This window comes from Ahaetulla prasina, chromosome 6 (assembly GCF_028640845.1).
Source record: "Ahaetulla prasina isolate Xishuangbanna chromosome 6, ASM2864084v1, whole genome shotgun sequence".
In the NCBI taxonomy this organism is placed as follows: domain Eukaryota; kingdom Metazoa; phylum Chordata; class Lepidosauria; order Squamata; family Colubridae; genus Ahaetulla; species Ahaetulla prasina.
Genome location: NC_080544.1, coordinates 24,377,825 through 24,399,052, shown reverse-complemented (window position 1 = coordinate 24,399,052; position 21,228 = coordinate 24,377,825). Strand labels below are relative to the sequence as shown.

General features: G+C 41.6%; 1 protein-coding gene across 1 annotated transcript in view; it reads left to right on the top strand.

Moving 5' to 3' along the window:
- The window catches only part of ADAMTS14 (ADAM metallopeptidase with thrombospondin type 1 motif 14), a 104,551-nt gene that overhangs the window by 69,850 nt on the left and 13,473 nt on the right, over positions 1-21,228 (top strand). The window contains exons 16-18 of the mRNA XM_058189234.1: positions 952-1,115; positions 3,617-3,782; positions 19,255-19,387. Of these exons, the coding sequence (XP_058045217.1) occupies positions 952-1,115; positions 3,617-3,782; positions 19,255-19,387 (463 nt within the window). The remainder of the gene's footprint in view (positions 1-951; positions 1,116-3,616; positions 3,783-19,254; positions 19,388-21,228) is intronic.

Sequence of the window (21,228 nt, the reverse complement as noted above, 5' to 3'; positions counted from 1 at the left end):
AACCAGGAAGGTCGGGTGCTGGCCTGCGCATGTGTGCCAGAAAGCCCCTCTTCCGGGATCCGGTGCTCTCCCATGCGCGACGGCCAGCTGACCAGTGCGCGTTTGAACACAGGAACGTGGAAGAGGAGCTGGCGAGGCCGTGCATTCGTTGCAGGATAGTTTCGCTTGCCGCTTCCGGCATGCGTGCCATAGGTTCGCCGACACTGGTATAGTACATTGGTTCTCATAGTTAATAAAGGACAGAATACATATACCACATTCTGTTGTTTTATTCAGTAGGTGCAAAAAATAGAGTAGAGTAGAATAGAGTAGAATAGAATAGAATAGAATTTTTATTGGCCAAGTGTGATTGGACACACAAGGAATTTATCTTAGTGCATATGCTCTCAGTGTACATAAAAGAAAAGATACCTTCATCAAGAATTCTAAGGTACAACGCTTAATGATAGTCATAGGGTACAAATAAGCAATCAGGAAACAATCAATATCAATATAAATCGTAAGGATACAAGCAACAAACAAACAAATAAACAAAAAAACCCTGAAATGGCTGCAGATTTAAACCAATAATCAAAAAACATTTAACAGGGAAAACATGTTCCTTTATGACTTCAGGGCTTTCTATACTTAAAACAATGCCTGTATCATTTTCCTCTCTTCCTTTTGAAGGATGTTGATGAGAGTCATAATCCAAATAACGTCAGGCACAAGAAATCAGGACCCGGGACAGAGTTCAAAAGTACTACCAATTAATTTCATGCTACCTACACACACAAATCTGAGCTACTAACGGTCAAGGCAAATTGGCATTAGATAAGATCCGTGGAATTCTTGGGGGTTGCACTTAGATCTCTTGTGGGAACCTAGTGACTCCAAACTGATTATCCGTTTGACCCTGCCCTCATACCCAGCCTGATCCTCTGCTACAAATAATTTCTTTTCCTTTTCTAGCTGTTAAGAACCAAGCCTCTGGTGACTTCATTATCAATCCCAGCATCAAAGTGGTCAAGAACCATACCTTTCTAAAGGTGGGTTTGGAATGGGAATACACCACTGAGAATGGCAAGGAAAGCTTGAGGACTAGTGGCCCCCTTCATGAAGCCATCAATGTTCTGGTAAGTCCTAAGGACACCTCAGGCTCCCATACATACATCTATCAAAGAAAAGGACAAGTATTGTTTTCTTGTTTGGAACCAGGGACAGGAGAACTGCAGCCTACAAGCCATTAGCATCACTTTCTGTGGTCCTTCCCAGCTTCCCTCAAAGGGTGCTTTGGATTCCAGACAGTGGTGGGTTTCAAAAATTTTTACTACCGGTTATATGGGTGTGGCTTGGTGGGCATGGCATGACTTGGTGGGCATGGCTTGGTGGGTGTGGCAGGGGAAGGATACTGTAAAATCTTCATTCCCTCCCCACTCCAGTGGAAGGTTACTGCAAAATCCCCATTCCCTCCCAATACGCTAGGACTCAGGAAGCAGACAATAGATAGGGCGGGGCCAGTCAGAATTTTTACTATCGGTTCTCTGAACTACTCAAAATTTCCGCTACTGGTTCTCCAGAACTGGTCAGAACCTGCTGAAATCCACCTCTGGTTCCAGTAGGGGGAGATGACGTATCCTTATTGCTGTTCTGAACAAGAGGAAGAGAACTACTTGAACCGCGGTGACGCTGTGATTAGAATGCAGTACTGCAGGGTATTTCTGCTGACTGCCGTCTGCCAGAAGTTTGGCAGTTCGAATCACACCAGGTTGAGTCAGACTTCCATCCTTCAGTAAAATAAGGACCCAGAATGTTGGGGGCAATATGCTGACTCTGTAAGCCGCTTAGAGAGGGCTGTAAAAGCACTGTGAAGCGGTATATAAGTCTAAGCGCTATTGCTACTTCCCTCTTCTGTTTGCTGTTCTGTCCCATCTATAGGTAGTCCTCAGCTTATGAACCACAATTGGAACCAGAATTTCCATTGCTAAGCAAGGCAGCTGCTATGTTAAGGCATGCCTAATTTTACAAGCTTTTTTTTTTTTTGCCACTGTGAATCACTGAAGTTGTTAAGTGGATCACCTAGTTATTAAGCAAACTCAGCTTCCCCCATTGACTTTGCTTGTCAGAAGCCGGCTGGGAAGGTCACAAATGGTGATCAGATTTATTTATTTATTTATTTTATTCGATTTTTATACCGCCCTTCTCCCGAAGGACTCAGGGCGGTGTACAGCCATATAAAAAATCCACAATATACACATTAAAACAAGATTAAAACAAAACATATTACAAGGTGGCCGGAATTTAAAAGCAATTTAACAAACCTTAAAATATAAATTACCCCAATTAAAATTTAATAAAACTTTTAGGCCAGTCCCGCTTGAATAAATAGGTGCGTTTTCAGCTCACGGCGAAAAGTCCGAAGATCAGGCACTTGACGTAAACCAGGGGGAAGTTTGTTCCAGAGCGTAGGAGCTCCAACAGAGAAGGCCCTGCCCCTGGGGGCCGCCAGGCGATATTGTTTGGCGGACGGCACCCTGAGAAGGCCCTCTCTGTGAGAGCGTACGGGTCGGTGGGAGGCATGAGGTAACAGCAGGCGGTCCCGTAAGTAAACCTGGGATGCTGCAACTGTCATAAATAAATGCATGCTAGTTTCCCAAGTGCCCAAATTTTGATCACATGACTGTAGTGATGCTATGACAGATATAAATATGAGGGTCAGGCATAAGTCAGATTTTTTTAATGCTGTTCTAACTTCGAAGGTCGCTAAATGAATGGGTGCAAGTCAAGGACCACTTTATGTTAAAGAAGAAGAGGCCGTATTATTTTTTTTCTTATCAGTAGAGGGAGCTATGACACAGATAGTCTCCATAACATAGCGCCCCCCCCCCCACTAATGACATTAAATTCCCCTGCAATAATAAAATAATGAATTTATTTAAAAGATGTTGCACTCATTAGGGATTGCACTTCTCAAGATGCCTCTAAATCACAATTAAGCAGTCCTCAGGTTAAATAGAAGTTGTGTACACTAAAAGTTGTGTTTTGGCAATGGATTTCTGAAGCTCATCTCTGTTGATTTTGTATGTTCATATTTGTGTGTTAGTGTGCTCATGCGTGTGCACCTTTTGAGTCAGTTTTTGACTTCTGGTGACTGTTTGGACCAGTGATCTCCAACCTTGGCAACTTTAAGCCTGGCGGACTTCAACTCCCAGAATTCCCCAGCCAGCTTTGCTTTGGAATTCTGGGAGTTGAAGTCCGCCAAGTTTAAAGTTGCCAAGTTGGAAACCCCTGGTTTGGACTAATCTGTGCAAGTTTTCTTGGCAAGCTTTTTCAAAACTGGTTTGCCATTGCCTTTTTCCCAGAGCTGAGACAGAGGGACTGGCCTAAGATCAACCAATTGGCTTTGGCTTAAAGTGGGACTAGAACTCTCTCTTAGTTTCTGGCCTGTTGTCTTAACCACCAGACCAGACTGGCTCTCCATCCATCTCTGTTGGACGTGGCGACTAGTTCAGAATCCTTGTACACAGTTGTCCGTTAAGCAAGCGTTGGTGAAACAGCTGTCCAAAAAGTTAGGAGGAAAGACAGGAAGAACATAAAGGAAGCATTTTCTCTGTTATCTCCTTTTCTTCGATTCCAGGTCATCCCACAAGATGATAGTTCCAAAAGCAGCTTGATGTATAAGTACATAATTCATGAAGATCTCCTACCTGTCATCGGAAACAATAATGTCCTTCTTGAAGAAACGGATATCTATGAGTGGGCTCTTAAGGGCTGGTCTCCTTGCTCAAAACCTTGTGGTGGAGGTATTATTCTCTCTGTGCTTAGAACTACTTTCTATATGCAAGCTTGTCCTGGAATGGCCCAGCTCAGATGGGCCTATATTTAAATATGTAAGGGAAGTCCTTTCTAGAAAAGGCATCAGTAGTGGGATTCAATTTTTTTTTACTACCAGTTCTTTGGGCGTGGCTTGGTGGGCGTGGCTTGGTGGGTATGACAGGGGAAGGATACTGCAAAATCTCCATTTCTACCCCACTCCAGGGGAAGATTACTGCAAAATCCCCATTCCCTCCCCACCCCACCAACCTGCTTTCCCAGACTCCTCCCCGCTCCCATACTGTGTGGCAGCTGAGAAACAGAAAGATGGCTGCGGCAGGCCTGATCTGTTTCGAAGCTGACACTTTGATTTTACGACTACAATTGAGACCAGAAATTCTGCTGCTAATCAAGCAGTTGCTAAACGAGTTTTATAACCTTTTCTGCCACTGTTGCTAAACAAATCACTGCAGTTGTTAAGTGAACTTGGTTTCCCCCATTGACTTTTCTTGTCAGAAACCAGCTACAAAGTTTGCCACTGGCGATCGTGTGACCCCAGGTTCCTACAGTCCGGCTACCACACGTGCAGTGGCAAAATTTTGTGTTGCTGCAATGTCCACAAGAAAAAAATTGGTTACCGAATTATAGATGTCAACTGATGCCAACTTTTTGGAGATATATATAACAGTTATGGGAAAAATACATTTACTCACATATGTGACGGTTCTCCACGCATGTAAATTAGGAAGTGACCCTACTGGTTGAGATCATGTATTTTAATTATAGGAATGGTATTGTACACTATGGATGTCAGTAGTATTTTAATTTTAAGTTACATAACAGATAACTGGTTTTTATCATAGATTTTATCTGATATGTATTATTTTATTCTTGAATTTTTAATTGTATATTTACTGAGTGTTTTTTATTTGTTCGGGCCTATGGCTGTAATAAACTGAAACTTGAAACTACAGTCATAAGAAATACATGCCAGTTGCCAAGCGCTAGAATTTTGATCACATAACTATATATATATATATATATATATATATATATATATGTAGGTCTTTGGTTATTCGGGTTTTCTCCCGCGTAAAATTGGAAGTGTCTTGGCGACGTTTCATGAAGTCTCATTCGTCATCTTCAGGCTTCAACCGTGCTTCTGGGAGCAATGTGTGATTGCAGCTGTTTCTTCCTTTTAACTGCTAGTGGGGTTTGAACTGATTGGGTGGGAGCTTGGCTGTGCTCTGATTGGATGGGGTTTTTGTGCTCTGATTGGCTGGGGTGTGTCCTGTTTGGGTGGGGGCTTGGTTGTGCTCAGTCTAGTCTGTGTTGCAGGGGTATTTGTGCTGGTGAGCTGCACTGCTGCTGTTTGGCTTCGTGTTCGTGGTCGTGCTACATCTTCATAGTGGGTGTCAGTCTGTTGCATGTATGGATTGGAGGGGTTTGAAATGGCTAATGTTGCAGCTGCGGTCTGGCTTCTGGTCCTTGGTCGTGCTTCCTGATCAGTGTGGGTTTGGGTCTGCTTTCTGGGTGGATGTGGTGGTGACATCCTGTGTGGACCTCGTGAGTGTGGGTCTGGTGTCATTCCTCGTGTTAGGGACTCGTTTGTCAATAAGGGCAGGTTTCAAATGGCTGGTAGGCGGGAGGTATCATCTCGTTTGTTCATGCTGTGTGGGCGTTTTCTATCTCGATGGCTTCTCTGATTATTCTGTTGTTAAAGTGTTCAGTTTTGGCGATAGTTCTGGTCTTTTAAAGTCAATATCGTGTCCTGTGACTTTAAAGTGTTGGACCAGGAAGAAGTTGGTTCCTCTTTTGAATGAGTTCTTGTGTTCTTCAATGCGTGCACTTATTCTTCTGTTGGTTTGTCCAATGTATGTGGTGGGGCAGGCGGTGCATGGGATTTCATATACTCCTTGATTTTCTAACTCAATTTTGTCTTTGGGGTTTCTTAGGATGGTGGATATTTTTTGGTTTGTGCAGAATGTTGTCTTGATGTTATGTTTGTGGAGGATCTTGCTGATTCTGTCTGTGGTGCCTTTTATATATGGGAGGAGGGCTGTGCCATTTTCTTGCTCTCTGTCTTGGGTTTTAGTGGGGGGTTCTTTTTGGATTAGTTTGGTAATCTTATTTCTCTGGAATCCATTGGATGTTAGTACACTTGTGAGAGTGTGTAGTTCGGTTTTTAGGTGTTGTTCGTCAGCTAAGCATTTTGTTCTAGAGATGAGTGTCTTGGCTACGGAGTTTATCTGTGCTGGGTGGTGGTGTGAGAGTGCATGCAGATAGCGGTTTGTGTGTGTTTTCTTCTGGTAGATGGTGTGTCCTAGGGAGCCATTGGGTTTCTTGTAGACTAAGACATCTAGGAAGGGAAGTTGGTTGTTAACTTCTGTTTCCATGGTGAACACACCCCCAGCCAATCAGAGCACAAAAAAACCCACATCCAATCAGAGCACAGCCAAGCTCCCACCCAATCAGTTCAAACCCCCACTAGCAGTTAAAAAAGGAAGAAACAGCTGCAATCACACATTGCTCCCAGAAGCACGAAGCTGAAGCCTGAAGATGACGAATGAGACTTCGTCGAAACGTCGCCAAGACACTTCCAATTTTACGCGGGAGAAAACCCGAATAACCAAAGATATATATATATATATATATATATATATATATATATTCTTATTCTATATATATATATATATGTAGGTCTTTGGTTATTCGGTTTTGTCCCGCGTAAAATTGGAAGTGTCTTGGGGACGTTTGAAAGTCTCATTCATCATCTTCAGGCTTCAGTGTTCTGGGAGCAATGTGTGATTGCAGCTGTTTCTTCCTTTAACTGCTAGTGGGGTTTGAACTGATTGGGTGGGAGCTTGGCTGTGCTCTGATTGGATGGGGTTTTTGTGCTCTGATTGGCTGGGGTGTGTCCTGTTTGGGTGGGGGCTTGGTTGTGCTCAGTCTAGTCTGAGTTGCAGGGGATTTGAGCTGGTGAGCTGCACTGCTGCTGTTTGGCTTTCGTGGTGCTACATCTTCATAGTGGGTGTCTGTGTGTTGCATGTATGGATTGGAGGGGTTTGAAATGTGTGACCCACACCTCGTGAGTGTGGGTCACACAGGATGTCACCATCACACATCCACCCAGAAAGCAGACCCAAATCCACACTAATCATGAAGCACGACCAAGGACCAGAAGCCAGACTGCAGCTGCAACATTAGCCATTTCAAACCCCTCCAATCCATACATGCAGCAGACTGACACCCACTATGAAGATGTAGCACGACCACAAACACGAAGCCAAACAACAGCAATGCAGCTCACCAGCTCAAATCCCCCTGCGACTCAGACTAATCTGAGCACAACCAAGCCCCCACCCAAACAGGACACACCCCCAGCCAATCAGAGCACACAAAAAAAACCATCCAATCAGAGCACAGCCAAGCTCCCACCCAATCAGTTCAAACTCCCACTAGCAGTTAAAAAGGAAGAAACAGCTGCAATCACACATTGCTCCCAGAAGCACGAAGCTGAAGCCTGAAGATGACGAATGAGACTTCGTCGAAACGTCGCCAAGACACTTCCAATTTTACGCGGAAGAAAACCTGAATAACCAAAGATATATATATATATATATATATATATATATATATATATATATATATATATATATATGTAGGTCTTTGGTTATTCGGTTTTGTCCGCGAAATTGGAAGTGTCTTGGGGACGTTTGTCTCATTCATCATCTTCAGGTTTCGATTGCAGCTGTTTCTTCCTTTAACTGCCAGAAAGCAGACCCAAACCCACACTGATCATGAAGCACGACCAAGGACCAGAAGCCAGACCGCAGCTGCAACTTTAACCATTTCAAACCCCTCCAATCCATACATGCAGCAGATTGACACCCACTATGAAGATGTAGCACGACCACGAAGCCAAACAACAGCAATGCAGTTCACCAGCTCAAATCCCCCTGCAACTCAGACTAATCTGAGCACAACCAAGCCCCCACCCAAACAGGACACACCCTCAGCCAATCAGAGCACACAAAAAACCCCATCCAATCAGAGCACAGCCAAGCTCCCACCAATCAGTTCAAACCCCCACTAGCAGTTAAAAGGAAGAAACAGCTGCGATCACACATTGCTCCCAGAAGCACGAAGCTAAAGCCTGAAGATGACGAATGAGACTTTGCCAACGCCGCCAAGACACTTCCAATTTTACGCGGAGAAAACCGACAACCAAAGACCTACATACAAACACCCAAAACCTCAGAAAACAAATATATATATATATATATATGTAGGTCTTTGGTTATTCGGTTTTGTCCGCGAAATTGGAAGTGTCTTGGGGACGTTTGTCTCATTCATCATCTTCAGGTTTCGATTGCAGCTGTTCTTCCTTTAACTGCCAGAAAGCAGACCCAAACACACACTGATCATGAAGCAAGACCAAGGACCAGAAGCCAGACTGCAGCTGCAACATTAGCCATTTCAAACCCCTCCAATTCATACATGCAGCAGACAGACACCCACTATGAAGATGTAGCACGACCACGAAGCCAAACAACAGCAATGCAGCTCACCAGCTCAAATCCCCCTGCAACTCAGACTAATCTGAGCACAACCAAGCCCCCACCCAAACAGGACACATCCCCAGCCAATCAGAGCACAAAAAGCCCCCGCCATCCAATCAGATCACAGCCAAGCTCCCACCCAATCAGTTCAAACCCCACTAGCAGTTAAAAAGGAAGAAACAGCTGCAATCACACATTGCTCCCAGAAGCACGACGCTGGAGCCTGAAGATGACGAATGAGACTTTGTCAAACGTCGCCAAGACACTTCCAATTTTACGCGGAGAAAACCCGAATAACCAAAGATATATATATATATATATATATATATATATATATATATATATATATATATATATATATATATATATATATATATATATATATATATATATATATATATATATTCTTTTCTTCGATCAAAGCACTTAATTTGGCTATCTCTGCTAGTTCCATCACTTTTTCCATACATTATTCCTTTGCAGATTGACACAGCTTCCAATTATCAGGTAAAGAACTCTTATTGGCCAAGTGTGATTGGACACACAAGGAATTTGTCTTGGTGCATATGCTCTCAGTGTACATAAAAGAAAGATCGTTCATCAAGGTACAACTTTTACATCACAATTGATGATCAATATATCAATATAAATCATAAGGATTCCCAGCAACAAGTTATAGTCATACAGTCATAAGTGGAAAGAGATTGGTGATGGGAACTATGAAACGATTAATAGTAGTGCAGATTCAGTAAATAGTCTGACAGTGTTGAGGAATTATTTGTTTAGCAGAGTGATGGCCTTGGAAAAACTGTTCTTGTGTCTAGTTGTTCTGGTGTGCAGTGCTCTATAGCGTCGTTTTGAGGTAGGAGTTGAAACAGTTTATGTCCAGGATGAGGATCTGCAAATATTTTCACGGCCCTCTTCTTGATTCGTGCAGTATACAGGTCCTCAATGGAAGGCAAGTTGGTAGCAATTATTTTTCTGCAGTTCTAATTATCCTCTGAAGTCTGTGTTTTTCTTGTTGGGTTGCAGAACCGAACCAGACAGTTATAGAGGTGCAAATGACAGACTCAATAATTCCTCTGTAGAACTGGATCAGCAGCTCCTTGGGCAGTTTGAGCTTACTGCGTTGGTGCAGAAAGAACATTCTTTGTTGTCCTTTTTAATGATGTTTTGATGTTAGCTGTCCATTTGAGATCTTGCGATATGATAGAACCCAGAAATTTGAAGGTTTCTACTGTTGATACTGTGTTGTCAAGTATTGTGAGAGGTGGAAGTATGGAAGGGTTTTCCTAAAATCTACCACCATTTCTACGGTTTTGAGTGTGTTCAGTTCCAGATTGTTTTGGTTGCACCACAAGGCTAGTCGTTCGACCTCTCGTCTATATGCGGATTCGTCATTGTCTCGAATGAGACCAATCACTCTTGTGTCATCTGCGAACTTCAGTAGCTTAACAAATGGATCATTGGAGATGCAGTCATTGGTATACAGAGAGAGAAGTGGGAGAGCACACAGCCTTGGGGCCTGTGCTAATTGTACAGGTATTTGATGTGATCTTGCTTAGCTTCACCTGCTGCTTCCTGTTTGTTAGGAAGCTTGTGATCCACTTACAAGCCTGTTCCGGTACCTGTAGCTGGTTTAGCTTAGTTAGGAGAATGTCTGGAATGATGGTATTGAATGCTGAACTAAAGTCTACAAAAAGACCCTTGCATAGGTCTTTGGAGACTCAAGATGTTGTAGGATGTAGTGCAGAGCCATATTAACAGCATCATCTGTTGATCTATTTGCTCGGTATGCAAATTGCAAGGGTCTAAAAGCGGATTCGTGATGGTTTTCAGGTAGGAAAGCACTAGCCTTTCAAAGGTTTTCATGACTACAGATGTTAGAGCAACTGGTCTGTAGTCATTCAGTTCCTTGATGGTGGGCTTCTTGGCACTGGGATGATGGTAGGCGTTTGAAGCAGAAGGAACATAGCACATCTCTAGTGATTTATTGAAAATATGGGTGAAGATGGGGCCAATTGGTCAGCACAGACTTTTAAGCAAGAAGGAGTTATCTTGTCTGGGCCTGGCGCTTTTCCTGGCTTTTGTCTGTGAAATAGGTCCTGCACTTCCTTTTCTGTGATCACTAGGGTTGTGAACCCAATGAAATGGGGTCAGTTGTAGGAGGCTTGGCTGTTGTTGCTGTGTCTGAGATGGGGTTGTGGAGATAGGTGGCTGTAGTTTCCTTTCAAACCTGCAGTAAAACTCATTCAGGTCATCTGCCAGTTGTTGATTACCTTCAGCCTGGGAAGGAGGTTTGCCATAGCCGGTGATATTTTAAGAGTTTTCCACATGTTTGCTGGTTCATTTGCTGAAAATTGATTCTTTAGCTTTTCAGAGTAGCTTCTTTTGCTGCTCTTATCTCCTTGTTAGTGCATTTCTGGCCTGATTGTACAGCATTTTATCACCTTTTCTGTAGGCTTCCTCTTTGGAATGTCGTAGCTGCTTAAGTTTAGGTGTAAACCAAGGTTTGTTATTACTGTGTATTTGCAAGTTCCTTGTAGGTACACATAGGTCTTCACAGAAGCTGACATATGATGTTACAGTATCTGTGAGTTCATCCAGGTCTGCAGAGGTATCTTTAAAAATATTCCAATCAGTGCAGTCAAAACATGCCTGTAGCTTTAATTCTGATTAATTCTGATTTAATTCTGATTTCACTGATTTAATTATTGGTTTTATGGCTTTAAGTCTTTGCCTGTAAGCAGGTACAAGGTGAATCATGCAATGATCAGAGTGTCCTACAGCTGCACGTGGTAAAGACCGATAGGCATCTTTTAGTGTTGTGTAGCAGTGGTCTAGAGTATTCTTGCCTCTGGTGGGACAATTGACATGCTGAAAGTATTTTGGTAGTTCTTTCCTTAAGTTTGCCTTGTTTAGATCTCCCAAAACAATGGCCAGTGAATCAGGGTGTTTGGCTTCAGCCTCCATGATTTGGTCAGCTAGAGTTCGTAATGCCTCGTTTACACAGGCTTGTGGTGGGACATAAACAGCAATTAGAAGAAATGAGGAAAATTCACGAGGCGAATAGTAAGGTTTGCAATTGATAATTAGAGTCTCTAAATTGTTGTCACAGAATTTGTAAATTATGTTAAAATCTTGACACCAGGTTGAATTAATATATAGGCATAAGCCTCCTCCTTTCTTTTTACCAGATGTTTCTGGAACCCTGTCTGATCGTTCAATTTGAAATCCTGGAATGTTCAGGCTGCTAATAACAGGCTTCTAACAGCCTGAGCTATTACGCCCTTATCATCTTCAGGCTGGTGCTTTCGGCTTTATGCTTGTGCAAGCAAAGCGTGGTCGGAGCTGCCGTTATGAGACGGCATGAACTTCTTCATACTGCTCACAAAAGATCTATAAGTGATTTTGAAATATTGTCCAAGTCAAGAATTGATTACAGTCGTGTCAAGGTTCCAACTAATGAACCCAGCCAATTCAGCACTCTGAGACTTTCAGCTTTCTCAAAGAATCGTTTTATTGTGTACATCGTATCAGCACAGATGAAAACAAAACCAGATGTGTTTCTTGCAGTTTTAGTATAATTAAAGAATAAATAATTCCCCCGCCCCTAATTGTCACAGGTCACATTGTCCAATTAGGTGTTCTGGCATCTCACTGGCAACTCCTCTTAGTCTCTGGCCAGAGATGACCTTGGTTCCCAAGGGATGATCTGTTGTTCTTGTCTAGCCTGATATTCCAGACTCCTCCCCGCTCCCATACTGTGTGGCAGCTGAGAAACAGAAAGATGGCTGCGGCAGGCCTGATCCGTTTCGAAGTTGACACTTTGATTTTACGACTACAATTGAGACCAGAAATTCTGCTGCTAAGCAAGCAGTTGCTAAACGAGTTTTATAACCTTTTCTGCCACTGTTGCTGAACGAATCACTGCAGTTGTTAAGTGAAGTTGGTTTCCCCCATTGACTTTTCTTGTCAGAAACCAGCTACGAAGTTTGCCACTGGCGATCATGTGACCCCAGGTTCCTACAGTCCGGCTACCATACGTGCAGTGGCAAAATTTTGTGTTGCTGCAATGTCCACAAGAAAAAAATTGGTTACCGAATTATAGATATCAACTGATGCCAACTTTTTGGAGATATATATAACAGTTATGGGGAAAATACATTTACTCACATATGTGACGGTTCTCCACGCATGTAAATTAGGAAGTGACCCTACTGGTTGAGATCATGTATTTTAATTATAGGAATGGTATTGTACACGATGGATGTCAGTAGTATTTTAATTTTAAGTTACATAACAGATAACTGGTTTTTATCATAGATTTTATCTGATATGTATTATTTTATTCTTGAATTTTTAATTGTATATTTACTGAGTGTTTTTTATTTGTTCGGGCCTATGGCTGTAATAAACTGAAACTTGAAACTACAGTCATAAGAAATACATGCCAGTTGCCAAGCGCTAGAATTTTGATCACATAACCATATATATATATACATATACATATACATATACATATACACATACACATACATACACATACACATACATACACATACACATACACATACACACACACACACATATATATATATATATATATATATATATATATATATATATATATATATATATAGGTCTTTGGTTGTTCGGGTTTTCTCCGTGTAAAATTGGAAATGTCTTGGCGGCGTTTCGAAGTCTCATTCGTCATCTTCAGGCTTCAGCTTCGTGCTTCTGGGAGCAATGTGTGATCGCAGCTGTTTCTTCCTTTTAACTGCTAGTGGGGTTTGAACTGATTGGGTGGGAGCTTGGCTGTGCTCTGATTGGATGGGGGTTTTCTGTGCTCTGATTGGCTGGGGTGTGTCCTGTGTTGGTGGGGGCTTGGTTGTGCTCAGTCTAGTCTGTGCTGCAGGGGATTTGAGCTGGTGAGCTGCATAGCTGTTGTTTGGCTTTGTGGTCGTGCTACATCTTCATAGTGGGTGTCAGTCTGCTGCATGAATGGATTGGAGGGTTTGAAATGGCTAATGTTGCAGCTGCGGTCTGGCTTCTGGTCCTTGGTCGTGCTTCATGATCAGTGTGGGTTTGGGTCTGCTTTCTGGGTGGATGTGCGGTGGTGACATCCTGTGTGGACCTTGTGAGTGTGGGTCTGGTGTCATTCCTCGTGTTAGGGACTCGTTTGTCAATAAGGCGGGTTTCAAATGGCTGGTAGGCGGAGGTGTCATCTCGTTTGTTCATGCTGTGTGGGCGTTTTCTATCTCAATGGCTTCTCTGATTATTCTGTTGTTAAAGTGTTCAGTTTTGGCGATAGTTCTGGTCTTTTAAAGTCAATATCATGTCCTGTGACTTTAAAGTGTTGGACCAGGGAAGAAGTTAGTTCCTCTTTTTGAATGAGTTCTTGTGTTCTTCAATCGTGCACTTATTCTTCTGTTGGTTTGTCAATGTATGTGGTGGGGCAGGCGGTGCATGGGATTTCATATACTCCTTGATTTTCTAACTCAATTTTGTCTTTGGGGTTTCTTAGGATGGTGGATATTTTCTGTTTGTGCAGAATGCTGTCTTGATGTTGTGTTTGTGGAGGATCTTGCTGATTCTGTCTGTGGTGCCTTTTATATATGGGAGGAGGGCTGTGCCGTTTCTTGTTCTCTGTCTTGGATTTTAGTGGGGGTTCTTTTGGATTAGCTTGGTAATCTTATTTCTTTGGAATCCATTGGATGTTAGTACGTTAGTGAGAGTGTCTAGTTCGGGTTTTAGGTGTTGTTCATCAGCTAAGCATTTTGTTCTGGAGATGAGTGTCTTGGCTACGGAGTTGATCTGTGCTGGGTGGTGGTGTGAGAGTGCAGATAGCGGTTTGTGTGTGTTTTCTTCTGGTAGATGGTGTGTCCTAGGGGCCATTGGGTTTCTGTAGACTAAGACATCCAGGAAGGAAGTTGGTTATTAACTTCTGTTTCCATGGTGAACTGTATTTTGGGGTGTAGGCTATTGAGGTGTGTGAGGAAGTTGTCAAGTTTTCTTTCCGTGTGGCCAGATTATGAAGGTGTCGTCTACATATCTGAGCCAGAGTTTGGGTTTGTGATCAGATTTTTCTAGAGCTTGGGTTTCAAAGTGTTCCATGTAGAGATTGGCAATGACAGGTGAGAGGGTGATCCCATGGGTGCTCCTTCTACTTGTTTGTATTTTGTCCATTATAGATGAAGTATGTGTTGGATAGGCAGTGGTTGGTCAGATCTAGGATGTGCTTGGGGGGGTTATATTTGTTTTGGATAGCTGTCAAGGCTTCTTTGATTGGCACTTGGGTGAAGAGGGATATGACATCAAAGCTCACGAGTAGGTCGCTGGGCTGTAAGTTTTGTTTCTTTATGATCTCTATGAACTGGAATGAGTTTTTTTCGTGTGAGGTGATGGATTCTGCATAGGGCTGTAGTTGTTTGGCGAGAAATTTGGCTAGGTTTTGTAGAGGTGAGCCTATGGAGCTGACTATGGGTCTGAGTGGGGTTCCTTCTTTGTGTATCTTGGGGAGGCCATAGAGCTTAGGGCATCTGGATGATTTCTCTCTGGGAATGATTCTTTGTTGGATTTCTTCGCTGATAGGGGAGGCTTTTATTTTGGATCTAGTGGTTTTTTCCAGATAGGTGGTGGGGTCTGTGTTTAGGGGCTTGTATGCAGGGTCTTGGAGTAGGTTGGTTAATTTGGTTTGGTAGTCAGATGTGTTCATAACCACCGTGGCGTTGTCCTTGTCTGCTGGTAGGATTATTATGCTGGTATCTTTTTTCAGGTTAAGTAGTGCTGTCTGTTCCTCTTTGAGTAAGTTGCTTTTGGGTGGCTTGCTGGTGCAGAGGATGTTGGAGATCTCGAGTCTGATTTTGTTAGCGTCATCGGGGTTGATTTTGGTCAGGCTGGTTTCAACTCCGCATATAATGGTTTCGGTGGGGATGTATTTGGGAGTGACTGCAAAGTTGAATCCTTTGGAAAGGACATCGGTTTCAGCTTTGGTGAGGATCCTATCTGAGATGTTATGCACTGTTTGTTTCATGTGTTGCTGTGAAGGTGGAGGGGTTTGTTTCTGGCGTTCTTGTAGTCTTCGGAGTTTGTTGGTGTGCGTGTCTGTCTTGAGGGTGGTCTGTGTTTCGGCTCTCCAGACGGCAAGTTGTTTGGATTTGTCCCAAGACAGAGAACAAGAAAACGGCACAGCCCTCCTCCCATATATAAAAGGCACCACAGACAGAATCAGCAAGATCCTCCACAAGCACAACATCAAGACAGCATTCTGCACAAACAGAAAAATATCCACCATCCTAAGAAACCCCAAAGACAAAATTGAGTTAGAAAATCAAGGAGTATATGAAATCCCATGCACCGCCTGCCCCACCACATACATTGGACAAACCAACAGAAGAATAAGTGCACGCATTGAAGAACACAAGAACTCATTCAAAAAAGAGGAACCAACTTCTTCCCTGGTCCAACACTTTAAAGTCACAGGACATGATATTGACTTTAAAAAGACCAGAACTATCGCCAAAACTGAACACTTTAACAACAGAATAATCAGAGAAGCCATTGAGATAGAAAACGCCACACAGCATGAACAAACGAGATGACACCTCCGCCTACCAGCCATTTGAAACCCGCCTTATTGACAACGAGTCCCTAACACGAGGAAGGACAGCAGACCCACACTCACAAGGTCCACACAGGATGTCACCACCGCATATCCACCCAGAAAGCAGACCCAAACCCACACTGATCATGAAGCACGACCAAGGACCAGAAGCCAGACCGCAGCTGCAACATTAGCCATTTCAAACCCCTCCAATCCATTCATGCAGCAGACTGACACCCACTATGAAGATGTAGCACGACCACAAAGCCAAACAACAGCTATGCAGCTCACCAGCTCAAATCTGCAGCACAGACTAGACTGAGCACAACCAAGCCCCCACCAACACAGGACACACCCCAGCCAATCAGAGCACAGAAAACCCCATCCAATCAGAGCACAGCCAAGCTCCCACCCAATCAGTTCAAACCCCACAAGCAGTTAAAGGAAGAAACAGCTGCGATCACACATTGCTCCCAGAAGCACGAAGCTGAAGCCTGAAGATGACGAATGAGACTTCGCCAAGACATTTCCAATTTTACGGGAGAAAACCCGAACAACTAAAGATCTATATACACACACCCGTGAAAACCTCAGAAAACAAATATATATATATATATATATATATATATATATATATATATATATATATATATATATATATATATATATATATATATATGTATGTCTTTGGTTTTTCGTGTTTTCTCAGCTAAATTGGAAGTGTCTTGGCGACGTTTCGACAGTCTCATTCGTCATCTTCAGGCTTCAGCTTCGTGCTTCTGGGAGCAATGTGATTGCAGCTGTTTCTTCCTTTTAACTGCTAGTGGGGTTTGAACTGATTGGGTGAGCTTGGCTGTGTTCTGATTGGATGGGGGTTTTGTGCTCTGATTGGCTGGGGTGTGTCCTGTTTGGGTGGGGGCTTGGTTGTGCTCAGGATTAGTCTGAGTTGCAGGGGATTTGAGCTGGTGAGCTGCACTGCTGCTGTTTGGCTTCGTGTTCGTGGTCGTGCTACATCTTCGTAGTGGGTGTCAGTCTGCTGCATGTATGGATTGAGGGGTTGAAATGGCTAATGTTGCAGCTGCGGTCTGGCTTCTGGTCCTTGGTCGTGCTTCCTGATCAGTGTGGGTTTGGGTCTGCTTTCTGGGTGGATGTGTGGTGGTGACATCCTGTGTCGACCTCGTGAGTGTGGGTCTGGTGTCATTCCTCGTGTTTAGGACTCATTTGTCAATAAGGGCGGTTTCAAATGGCTGGTGGCGGAGGTATCATCTCGTTTGTTCATGCTGTGTGGCCGTTTTCTATCTCGATGGCTTCTCTGATTATTCTGTTGTTAAAGTGTTCAGTTTTGGCGATAGTTCTGGTCTTTTAAAGTCAATATCGTGTCCTGTGGCTTTAAGGTGTTGGACCAGGAAGAAGTTGGTTCCTCTTTTGACTGAGTTCTTGTGTTCTTCAATGCGTGCACTTATTCTTCTGTTGGTTTGTCCGATGTATGTGGTGGGGCAGGCGGTGCATGGGATTTCATATACTCCTTGATTTTCTAACTCAATTTTGTCTTTGGGGTTTCTTAGGATGGTGGATATTTTTTGGTTTGTGCAGAATGCTGTCTTGATGTTATGTTCGTGGAGGATCTTGCTGATTCTGTCTGTGGTGCCTTTTATATATGGGAGGAGGGCTGTGCCGTTTTCTTGTTCTCTGTCTTGGGTTTTAGTGGGGGGTTCTTTTTGGATTAGTTTGGTAATCTTATTTCTCTGGAATCCATAACGGACAAAAATACAAACAAATAGAAGGCGCACCCATGGGATCACCCCTCTCACCTGTCATTGCCAACCTCTACATGGAACACTTTGAAACCCAAGCACTAGAAAAATCTGATCACAAACCCAAACTCTGGCTCAGATACGTAGACGATACCTTCATAATCTGGCCACACGGGAAAGAAAAACTTGACAACTTCCTCACACACCTCAATAGCCTACACCCCAAAATACAGTTCACCATGGAAACAGAAGTTAACAACCAACTTCCCTTCCTAGATTAGTCTACAAGAAACCCAATGGCTCCCTAGGACACACCATCTATCAGAAGAAAACACACACAAACCGCTATCTGCACGCACTCTCACACCACCACCCAGCACAGATCAACTCCGTAGCCAAGACACTCATCTCTAGAACAAAACGCTTAGCTGACAAACAACACCTAAAAACCGAACAACACACTCTCACAAACATACTAACATCCAATGGATTCCAGAGAAATAAGATTAGCAAACTAATCCAAAAAGAACCCCCCACTAATATCCAAGACAGAGAACATACATATATATATATGTATGTATGTATGTATATGTATATATATGTAGGTCTTTGGTTATTCGGGTTTTGTCCCGCGTAAAATTGGAAGTGTCTTGGCGACGTTTCGACGAAGTCTCATTCGTCATCTTCAGGCTTCAGCTTCGTGCTACATACAAACACCCGCGAAAATCTCAATATATATATATGTATGTATGTATGTATGTATGTATGTATATATATATATATATATATTTATATATATATATTTATATATATATATATATATATATATATATATATATATATATATCATGTAGCCCTGTCTGTGTGCGTGCATGTGTGTGTGTAAAAGTTCTAACTTTTTAAATTCCAACTTTTTCATGCAGAACATAAATAGTAAAGTTATAGCCTCAGCTTTTTACTTCTACATATTTAGTAAATAGCAATCATTTCTATAACAACAAACTAATCTAATCAACAAATCCCAAAGACAAAATGTTGTTTTTTTCTTGTCTCACGCACAAAGCCTACAAGTGGTTTCCAAGTAGAAACAAAACCGTATATATATATATATATATATATATATATATATATATATATATATATATATATATATATATATATATATATATATATATTCTTTTCTTCGATCAAAGCACTTAATTTGGCTATCTCTGCTAGTTCCATCACTTTTTCCATACATTATTCCATTCCGCAGATTGACACAGCTTCCAATTTTCAGGTAAAGAACTCTTACTGCAGTCCACATATACAGGAACAAAATTCCCATTTTTATTTTTTGCAAGTTCTTTATAGGCTATTCCTAAAAGGAAAACCTCTGGTTTCAGTTTTATATCCACTTTAGGAATCTTCTGCATTAAAATACTTAGCACAACACTACTCAATAAAAATACTTTCTTTTACCAATGGTCCACCATTCCTTCTTTGCAATTGCATTTCCAACATGCATTTGAAATGCCTTTATCCTTCTGTGATCTTACAGGAATACAATATGCCAAGTATGGATGCCGGAAGAAGAATGATAACCGAATGTTACACCGGAACTTCTGTGGCAATGGAAAGAAACCGAAGCCAATCCGCAGAAGGTGTAACTTGCAAGAGTGCTCTCAACCGATGTGAGTGCTGCTTTCTTTTTCTTTTTAATAGTTTATTTATATATTTTCACATTACATACATACGTAAGTGCTTAATGAACAGTGTATTGTCTGGATCTGTTTATTTTTACACAATAATACTCTTCCCACTCCTGATTTCTACCTCTACTATCCAACCATTTATAAAACAAGTCCCATGTCCGAAAATACACTGTCTTCTTTTTCTTTTCTTTTTAATGTCGGTCTATTCATTTCTGCACCATCTAATTTTTTTTTTAAATTACATCGTCTTCTCTGGGCATTTCCTCATTTTTCCAATATTGTGCATACACAATTCTTGCTGCTGTCCAAGCACGTAATATTAAATATACAGTAGTGGCCAGAATTGTGGAAACCTTTTGGGAAAAGTGTATTTTTGAGGTTTGATGGCTAATAACACCACTTTTGGGGGGAGTTTTAAGATAATCATATTCCACTGTTGGAATGGCCTGAGAATAGCCCAGACCTTAACCCAATTGAAAATCTATGGAGTTGACTAAAGAAACTTATTAGTCAGAAGTGATCCAGCAATAAAACCCAGTTAATAGAAGCAATCATTCAATCTTGGTTTCACATTAGTCTACAAGAAACCCAATGGCTCCCTAGGACACACCATCTATCAGAAGTTAACACACACAAACCGCTATCTGCACGCACTCTCACACCACCACCCAGCACAGATCAACTCCGTAGCCAAGACACTCATCTCTAGAACAAAACGCTTAGCTGACAAACAACACCTAAAAACCGAACAACACACTCTCACAAACATACTAACATCCAATGGATTCCAGAGAAATAAGATTAGCAAACTAATCCAAAAAGAACCCCCCACTAATATCCAAGACAGAGAACATACATATATATATATGTATGTATGTATGTATATGTATATATATGTAGGTCTTTGGTTATTCGGGTTTTGTCCCGCGTAAAATTGGAAGTGTCTTGGCGACGTTTCGACGAAGTCTCATTCGTCATCTTCAGGCTTCAGCTTCGTGCTACATACAAACACCCGCGAAAATCTCAATATATATATATGTATGTATGTATGTATGTATGTATGTATATATATATATATATATATATATATATATATATATATATATATATATATATATATATATATATATATATATATCATGTAGCCCTGTCTGTGTGCGTGCGTGCATGTGTGTGTGTGTAAAAAGTTCTAACTTTTTAAATTCCAACTTTTTTTCATGCAGAACATAAATAGTAAAGTTATAGCCTCAGCTTTTTACTTCTACATATTTAGTAAATAGCAATCATTTCTATAACAACAAACTAATCTAATCAACAAATCCCAAAGACAAAATGTTGTTTTTTTCTTGTCTCACGCACAAAGCCTACAAGTGGTTTCCAAGTAGAAACAAAACCGTATATATATATATATATATATATATATATATATATATATATATATATATATATATATATATATATATATATATATATATATATATATATATTCTTTTCTTCGATCAAAGCACTTAATTTGGCTATCTCTGCTAGTTCCATCACTTTTTCCATACATTATTCCTTTGCGCAGATTGACACAGCTTCCAATTATCAGGTAAAGAACTCTTATTGCAGTCCACATATACAGGAACAAAATTCCCGCTTTTATTTTTTGCAAGTTCTTTATGGGCTATTCCTAAAAGGAAAACCTCTGGTTTCAGTTTTATATCCACTTTAGGAATCTTCTGCATTAAAATACTTAGCACAACAATACTCAATAAAAATACTTTCTTTTACCAATGGTCCACCATTCCTTCTTTGCAATTACATTTCCAACATGCATT